Source organism: Cherax quadricarinatus, chromosome 60, assembly GCF_038502225.1.
Source record: "Cherax quadricarinatus isolate ZL_2023a chromosome 60, ASM3850222v1, whole genome shotgun sequence".
Classification (NCBI taxonomy): Eukaryota; Metazoa; Arthropoda; class Malacostraca; order Decapoda; family Parastacidae; genus Cherax; species Cherax quadricarinatus.
Window position 1 is genome coordinate 9279023 of NC_091351.1, and position 9893 is coordinate 9288915.

General features: G+C 38.6%; 1 protein-coding gene across 2 annotated transcripts in view; it reads left to right on the forward strand.

The window, feature by feature from the left end:
* The window catches only part of LOC128694495 (uncharacterized), a 42788-nt gene extending 34553 nt beyond the window's left edge, over positions 1 to 8235 (forward strand). For both annotated transcript variants that reach the window (XM_070097918.1, XM_070097920.1), the window contains one exon: positions 1572 to 8235. In XM_070097918.1, the coding sequence (XP_069954019.1) occupies positions 1572 to 1796 (225 nt within the window). In that variant the 3' untranslated portion in view covers positions 1797 to 8235. The remainder of the gene's footprint in view (positions 1 to 1571) is intronic.
* Positions 8236 to 9893: the final 1658 nt, after the last annotated feature.

Genomic DNA, 9893 nt, shown 5'->3' on the forward strand with positions numbered 1-9893 from the left:
TTTAATAGATGCTTGCTTTGTTAGTGTGTCTTCAAAGAATATGGCAGTAGTGTGACTTAAGGAGTGTGAAGCAAGGTGGTTATGACTCAACTTGTGTCTCAGTTAGAGTATGGTTTTTTTGCATTGTTGAGAGATGTTTGGTCCTTAAGTGACTTTCTTCTTTCTTTCAACAAACTGGCCATATCCCACCGAGGCAGGGTGGCCCAAAAAGAAAAAGAAAAGTTTCTCTTTTTAAATTTAGTAATTTATACAAGAGAAGGGGTTACTAGCCCCTTGCTCCTGGCATTTTAGTCTCCTTTAAGTGACTTTATGGTTGATAAAATTCCATGGTGGATGAATTTGGTAGGGTGTGCAAAAGAAGAAAATTAAAGGTGAATACAGGAAAGAGTAAGGTTATGAGGATAACAAAAAGATTAGGTGATGAAAGATTGAATATCAGATTGGAGGGAGAGAGTATGGAGGAGGTGAACGTATTCAGATATTTGGGAGTGGACGTGTCAGCAGATGGGTCTATGAAAGATGAGGTGAATCATAGAATTGATGAGGGAAAAAGAGTGAGTGGTGCACTTAGGAGTCTGTGGAGACAAAGAACTTTGTCCTTGGAGGCAAAGAGGGGAATGTATGAGAGTATAGTTTTACCAACGCTCTTATATGGGTGTGAAGCGTGGGTGATGAATGTTGCAGCGAGGAGAAGGCTGGAGGCAGTGGAGATGTCATGTCTGAGGGCAATGTGTGGTGTGAATATAATGCAGAGAATTCGTAGTTTGGAAGTTAGGAGGAGGTGCGGCGGACATGTAGAGAGAATGGAGCGAAACAGAATGACTTCAAGAGTGTATCAGTCTGTAGTGGAAGGAAGGCGGGGTAGGGGTCGGCCTAGGAAGGGTTGGAGGGAGGGGGTAAAGGAGGTTTTGTGTGCGAGGGGCTTGGACTTCCAGCAGGCATGCGTGAGCGTGTTTGATAGGAGTGAATGGAGACAAATGGTTTTTAATACTTGACGTGCTGTTGGAGTGTGAGCAAAGTAACATTTATGAAGGGATTCAGGGAAACCGGCAGGCCGGACTTGAGTCCTGGAGATGGGAAGTACAGTGCCTGCACTCTGAAGGAGGGGTGTTAATGTTGCAGTTTAAAAACTGTAGTGTAAAGCACCCTTCTGGCAAGACAGTGATGGAGTGAATGATGGTGAAAGTTTTTCTTTTTCGGGCCACCCTGCCTTGGTGGGAATCGGCCGGTGTGATAATAAAATAAAATAAAATAAAATTCCATGGGGATAAAATATCTCATTAAATGCTGTTAACTGCATACATATTTGTTGATGTAGAGTCTGAACATGTTGCAGGAGAGTTGGCTTGACTGATAATCTAGGTTGCATTTATGTGAATGAGAACCAGAGAGACTACCTGGAGGGTGTTCTGGGGGATCAATGCTCCCGTGTCCCAGTCCTTGACCAGGCCTCCCAGTGGGTCAGGGCCTGATAAACCAGACTGTTACTGCTGGCTGCATGTAGTCCAATGTGCGAACCACAGCCCGGCTGATTGAGTACTTGACATTTAATTAATTTGTTTCCTTTACAGGTGGTTGAACTACTATCACAGAATAATGAACTTCTTCGAAAACTGTGTAACGCTGTAGAGAAAATGGACAGTCTGCGTAGCCTGGTGAAAATAGCTCCAAGACCTTCTCCAGGCTGTGTACCTGTACCAGTTTCAGCACAAAGGGTAGTATGTAACAGTGGTACAACAGTATTTGTTCCCTATTCTAATCCTGAATCCAGACAGAATTCCACAACTCAGAGTTAAAGAAACTTTAATACAGCCTCTCCTTGTCATGTACGGGGGGGTAAGTGGGATGTACGGATAATGGGGGAATAACAGAGTAAGGGGAGTAAGGCAGGAGAGTCTGAGTCAAGTGATTAGCGGCGAGCGGTAGGTAATGTGAGGTCACTGGTGACTACACCTTCACCTCTCATTACTCTACCCACCACCCTCTCACTTCTTGAAATAATATAATGAATAAAAGAGCAAATAACGGGGACAGTGAATATTACTATTCTACTCAAACACAGTTTATTATTAAGTCCTTGTACAATAATATATTTGGGAACAGGAGAACATTATTGGGGTTTTTGATAGATGGGGTGGTACATATAAGCAGTGAGACAGGGAACACAATCAACTTGACGAAAATGAATATAACTTACAATATAGTTCAGAGGACAGTTCACCACAGGAACTAAGCCACAGGTCCCAAGACCTACACGGCACGAGTACTGCTCCAAGCCCGTACGCTGCCCAACGTCTCCAACAGTTTCCTCCAGAGACTTCAGCAGCCTTCTTCGGAGCCCTGCACCCCAGCAGCAGCTCCTCTCGAATCTCCTGCTCGAAGTCTCTGCTCAGAGCTCTGCACACAGCAGCAGCTCCACTCGAAGTCCCCCGATCATGCTGTTCCTTGGGCTTATGTGGTGGTCAAAGCACCCTCCACAATGGGGTGTGCACCACGTGTTACGACCTGATACCGAGATCTGACGCCAGTGATGAACAAAGGAGCTGAGACTTAAGCCAAAAAGGCATGGCTGCTTAGCCACTTGCCAAGGCAAGGTGAGTATATAATTAGGTCTCCCTAGAGACCTCACAAGCCCAGCTGAACTACATCACATCCTCACTTAGCGATGTACAGTGGACCTTGGGTAAAGGCTTCATCGGTTAGTGCCAAAATCAGCTAATGGCTCGCCTTGGCGTAAAAATGTTGGCTCGGCTAACGCCAAATAACTCGGTTAAGGGCTTTCATCCTGAACGTGTCCGCATGGCCAGAGCGGGCCGGCCACTCACTCCGTGTACAGCCAGTGTGCCAGTTGTTTACAAAGCAGGCAGTGAGGACAATTCCATGCGTACATGCGATATATTTTGTATTATTCCATTGTTTTTAGTACTTGTAACTGCTAGATAAGCCACCAAGGGCCCCAAGAAAGCTTCTAATGCCAACCCTGTGGTAAAAAGGGCGAGGTGTACTATTGAATTAAAGAAAGAGATAATCACAAAGTACAAGAGTGGAGTGCATTTCTTGGTGTTGGAAAGGTTATATAACAAACCCATTCAACCATCACTATTATATTGGCCAAAAAAAAGGCAATCAAGGAAGCTGTTGTTGCAAAAGGTGCAAGTGTGCTTACAAAACAGAGATCGCAAATACTCGAAGATGTGGAGAGACTGTTCTTAGTGTGGATAACCGAGAAACAATTATCAGGAAATAGTGTTTCTCAGTCAATAACATGTGAAAAGGCAAGACAATTGCATGATGATCTCATTAAGAAAATGCCTGAAACTAGTGCTGATGTTAATGAATTTAAGGCCAGCAAAGGTTGGTTTGAGAGATTTAAGAATCATAGTGGCACACACAGTGTGATATGGCATGGTGAGGCTGCCAGTTATGACAGAAAAGGTCGCTGAAAAATATGTGCAGGGCTTTATGGAGTACATACACACTGAATAATTAAAACCCCAACAAGTGTTCAATTGTGACAAAACAGGCATGTTTTGGAAGAAAATGACAAACAGAACCTACATTACTCAGGAGGAAAAGGCACTGCCAGGACACAAGCCTATGAAAGACAGGCTTACTCTGTTTTGTAGTAATGCTAGTGGGGATTGCAAAGTGAAGCCTCTACTCGTGTATCACTCTGAAACTCCCAGGGTATTTAAGAAGAACAATGTTGTCAAGGCTAATTTGTGTGTGATGTGGAGGGCAAACAGTAAGGCATGGGTCACTAGGGACATTTTCTATGACTGGTTTTATCATGTGCTTGGCCCCACTGGCATGTGCGCATGAGTGTGCACACATGTGCTTACTCACCTATATGTGGTTGCAGGAGTCAGGTCACAGCTGTGTGAATGATTGCACCTAGCATAGTCAGGTGTGTCTTGATGCACACATCTTGGTGAGCTGTGTGTGTGGTGAGAGAAGCACTTAGCCATCACAAAGCCATCATCTCACATCCTGACAAGTATGGCTCGAGCAATACTGAGTTTCTACATGTATTTGTAAATGTGATAGTACAGTGTAAATCTTCTTTCAACAAACTGGCTGTATCACACTGAGGCAGGTAGACCAAAAAGAAAAACGAAGGATTCTCTTTTTTAGTCATCTCTTACAACATGCATTAAAGTGTAAATACTTCACAAGGCAGGTCTGGGGTATACTTTCAGTCGAATTACGGTTTATCTCTACGTTAAAACACTTCAGTTTGAAAAGTTTTACATAGATTTTTATGAGTAATAATGTTTTTCAGTGTGTTAAAAAGATAGCAGAATAAATTATCATTGCAGTAATTGATAGTTTTACAAAAGTATATGAGTAAAAAGTTTTAACTGTTCTGTATTACCTGTATATTAGAATTAAAATATTTGAGAAAAAAAATCTTTTCTCCTCAGATTTTAATTTTTTATATAAAACATACAAAACCCAAAAAAATAGAAAAGTTAATTTAGGTTGTAACTACTCATCCTGACCTAAATAATTAAGAGTATTACAATTCTTGCTCTACATATGTTGTTGTCTTGCATGTACACACTCTTATTGCTTCCTGAAAGCAGTGCATATTAATTATTTTATCAGCTAGCTATATTGTATCCTCAGTCTTATCCATTAGAATTTAAAATGTGAAACAAAAAAAAAAGGTCAAATAATGATTATAAAAGTTACTGCAATATTAAGCTAGACATAATTACCAGTGTAATAATGATGGGTCTTGAAGATTACAAACATGTAAGGATTATTGGATGCTTGGGGCTTACCACTTAGGGGAGAGAGGAAACTATGACTTGTTCCTCTCTTCCTTTTCCCATGTTCTCACTCTTCAGTCTACCTCCATGAATATTTGTTTTACCACACAGGTAATTGATGCTCTTTCCCGCACTCGACTTCTATTTGTCTCATACTTCATTTTTTCTTTACAATTACTTTTTGTGTATGTGTGTTTGGGCAGTTTCTTGTTTTCTTTTTTAGGGTCTGCCTACCTTTATGGGAGAGGCAAGTGGTGTGCTCAAAAAATTGCTATAGATCTGCAGTATCCAGAAAATAAACACTGGATACCTTTGATGAGTTTCGAGACTCTTTCTACTACCGGAGCCTGGCCATGGGACAGGCTCATCTGGAGATGTGGAAGGATCTACTGATAATAATGTGTAAGGTGAGGCACGACATACAGACAAACCTGTGTTGAAGACCGTCTTTCATTGAAAAGATCTGTATTTATGGGGTATATTTTTTTTCAAAACATGCCCTCTTACTGAATCTTGTGAGTTTAGTTCTCTGACATGACAAGTGGAAATTATTTGTTATTACTGAACAGTTTTTCTTGATGCTAGGTAGTAGGTTTGTAGACAGCAACTGCCCAGAAAGGTTTTACATGATGGTAGGATTGCTGGTGTCTCTTTTTCTGTCTACTTACACTTAGGTCACACTACACATGCATGTACAAGCATACATATACACACCTCTCTGGGTTCTCTTCTATTTTCTTCCTAGTTCTTGTTCTTGTTTATTTCCTCTTATTTCCATGGGGAAGTGGAACAGAATTCTTCCTACGTAAACCATGCGTATCATAAGAGGTGACTAAAATGCCGGGAGCAAGGGGCTAGTAACCCCTTCTCTTGTATACATTACTAAAGTTAAAAAGAAACTTTTTTTTTTTTTTGGTCCGCCCCGCCTCGGTGGATACAGCCAGTTTGTTGAAAGAAGTTTTTCTTGATATGTAATATGTGATGATATACAGTATAATGACCTATACTTATTTTTTTTGTTGAGAATTCTGTAATAAAAAATATGTACTGTAGTATAAGGAAAATCTTTTCTCTTGGCTACCATATTTTCATACCATACATTGTAAACTTGGGTTGTTGAGGTGGTTTGGTCATTTAGAGAGAATGAATCAAAGTAGAATGACATGGAGAGCGTATAAATCTGTAGGGGAAGGAAGGCGGGGTAGGGGTAGTCCTCAAGAAGGTTGGAAGGAAGGGGTAAGGGAGGTTTTGTGGGCGAGGGGCTTCGGCTTCCAGCAGGCATGCATGAGCGTGTTCAATAGGAGTGAAAGGAGACGAATGGTATTTGGGACCTGACGATCTGTTGGAGTGTGAGCAGGGTAATATTTAGTGAAGGGATTCAGGGAAACTGGTTATTTTTATATAGCCGGACTTGAGTCCTGGAAATGGGAAGTACAATGCCTGCACTCTAAAGGATGGGTTTGGGATATTGGCAGTTTGGAGGGATATATTGTGTATTTTTATATATATATACTTCTAAACTGTTGTATTCTGAGCACCTCTGCAAAAACAGTGATTATGTACGAGTGAGGTGAAAGTGTTGAATGATGATGAAAGTATTTTCTTTTTTCTTTCTTTTTGGGTCACCCTGCCTTGGTGGGAGACAGCAGACTTGTTAAAAAATAGTAAACTGTATTGATATAACTCATCTCTGTATAACAGGCTTTGGAAATGTGGAACAAAATCTGTCGAGTCAGTCAATCAGTTTAACAGTTACAAAATTGTCAGATATTGTTGCTGTCACAGCAAAATGATATCTTCATCCACCACAAATGTCATTACCTGCCACCAGCTCCACATCACTAGTTTATAATATCAAGGTTTACTTCCCGTCTCCTTCATGCACACTATTGATTTCTAAAAACTGCTAATATTCATAATCCGGTATTTACTTGATCCCAGTTATGCTTGATTTTTTATGTTTATGCCAAGTAAATATATGTATTTGAATTAAATTTGCAGGGGTTATAGTATATACAGCTCTGCAACCCATACAGATTTGGTGCTTATTTTTATAATAATATAGCATCATTCCTTGACTGACATCAGAGAACAGTTATGGTTCACACACTTCATGTTGATGCACCATAGATATAGTGTTGTAGGTGTGCAGTATTTATCCAGTTCTTGAAAAAGTGGATTTTTTTTTTTTTTTTTTTTTTGTATTTAGTAATATACAAGTGAAAATAAATGTTTTTTTTTTTTAAATTGCATGTTATTCACACACTTCATGATGATACAAATAGGGTGCTGTAGACTTGCATTATTTATCCAGTTGTTGAAAATGTAGACATTTTTTGTATCCAGTAACATGCAAGTGAAAATCATTTTTTTTTAATTGCTCGTTACACACCAGTAAATATTGAGGAATAGCATGAATGTGCAGATCAACTATTATATATTAGGTAGTAAGAATATTTATGACAGAAGAGCAACAATGTTATACACTTAAGACTTATTTTTGTACTGATATTTTTAGTTTCCAAATAAAAACAAATACAGTATTATACCTTTATAATGGTGGAACAGAACTTTAAAACTGTGTCCTAAAAAAATTTTATTTGTTTGGCATAACTTAAGATACTTGTAAAATTTAAACACTGACATGTTCTACATATATTACAAACATTGTGTGTTATATTCTGCATAAATTTCAAACCAAGACCAACGAATCAGGATCTTATCGACAGTACACTGTATTGTAGTGTTAACAGGCATCCCTGGATTATATAGTGTGTGTTCCAGGCCCATGGTAGTTTTAACACTACCAATCAGCTCATTAACACTTAATTTATCACAAGAGTGTTTTATTGTGTTTTGCAAACTGCACTGACTGCTTAGGGAAAATTTATATCACACAAAGGGAACTGCTGGTATAAATGAGGTATTTGATAAAAGTGAATGCATATAAAATGAACTTGCATAAAGTGAGATAGTACTGCCGTACTTTAATATTTTATTAATTATTTGAAACATACCGTAACAGCATGAGATATGGTCTGCCTCAAGGGCAAACTGGGGACCCATACCCTCGGAGAAATAGATAAAAGGGCTTTGAGGAAAATATATAATTTCTTCCCGAGGCATTTGCAGTTAAATTCTTTGATTATTACACTACTATCAAAATAGTTGTCATTAGTAAGATTTGCTGTGTTGGAGTAAATACAAATGCCATACAAATCTTCAGATTTTAAACAGGGTCGTTGGCTCCATATTTTAAACATTAATAATTATCTTTATCAGCATGGTAAACACAACCAGTACACTTAGTCTATAAACAACCATTTCTACTACAGAAAATCTAAAACAAGAAAATACTGCATATATGTTTTTGATCATAATAACTATAATGGTGTATTATAAAAGTATTGAAATTTTTATTAGCAGAATTAGTAGAGTATAACTGATTAAGATTATAATAATGAAACTGTAGGTATGATATGTACTTTAATTAAAATATATTTCTCTTAATATTTAACACTAGAATTCTTATGGAACAAACTCTCCAAAATTTTTAAGAAAATATGCAAATTATACAAAGGTACAGTTAATCTTCCCTTATTGTTGGTGAGGGGCTCTTGATGCAAGGAATTGGACCTGTCCTCCCTTTCCTTGAATCAAACCTTATTGCCTCCTATTCCCCAAACACTGTATGTCCCCCTAAGGGCTCAGCATTTCCCTATAAATATAATACAATAATAATAATAATAATAATCTAACTGTTCAGAACAAGGCAAATCCAGATCTTGAGTGTCCATGTGAGAGATAAGTATACATATTTAAACACTCATACACATACATATGTACAGGTTCAACCATACTATTTGAAGTTAAAATGAGAACAGTGATGAGAGGTCAAAATATCTTCACTTGGCAGTGTTATTATTAGGGTGCTACAAGAATTAATGCCTTCCCTGATGATGTTTCTAATTTTCATAAGTGACTTGCCAGAAAAAACGAAATGCTAAGCAAATATGTTTGTGAATAATAAAAAATTTAAAAAAACTGCAAATCCCTGCAAGAAGACTGGTAAATTAAACGAGTGGATTGGTGGATGATTAGTGAAAACTAATGGAAAATGGAAAAAGCAATAACATTTCACATGAATACTGATTATATGATACAGTTTTAAGAGCATCAGATAATGAGACACATCTAAGAGTAGCCACTGGCAAAAGTTCATCTCTGGATCATATTAATGAAATTGTGATGCTTATAGACTGTAGTGGAAAAATCCTTCAGATACATGGGTAGAGAAATATGTAATACAAAACTAGTCACAATGTTAGACCAAATCCAGAATATAACAGAATAACAAACATTTTTATATGGGTGTGAAGCATGAGCCTTGAAAGTTGCAGTGAGACAGCTGAAGACATCAGAGATGTCATGTTTGAGATCAGTGTAGTGTGAAGATAGTGCAGAGAATCAGAGCGTAAAAATTAAAAGGCGATGTGGGGTGACCAGAGGTGTAATTCAGAGGATTAAGGAGGGGATGTTGATGTGGTTTGGGCAATGTAGAGAGGATGAAGAGGGATAGGATGGCAGAGGGTGTATAGATCTGGGGTGGAAGGTAGGAGGGTTGAGAGTCTCAGGAATACCTGGGAAAGGGAGGTAAAAGAGGCTTTGAGTTTGTGGCTTGAGCATCCAGCAGGCTTGTGTGAATGTGTTTGATAGAAGTGAATGGAGACAAGTGATTTTAATGAATTGCTGTTGGAGTGTGAGCAAGGTAACTGTTATGAAGGGATTCAGGGAAATGGGTTAGCTGGGCCTAAGTCTTGGAGGTGGGAAGGGCAGTGCCTGGGCTCTAAAGGAAAGATGGGGATGTGATGGCAATACACTTCTGACAAGACAGAAAATGAATGAATGATGGTGACAGTCTTTCCATCTTGGGTCACTCTACCTTGGTGGGAAAAGGTCGAGGTAAAAAAAAAAAAAAAAAAAGGTTGCAGAATGGCTCCCAAGAGCCAAAAAATTATATATTACAATGAAATACAGAAAATCCCATAAAAACTTTTGTTAACTGATGAGGAGACATGCCGACTACAAAAAAGATACAAAAGAATAAATAAAATAAAT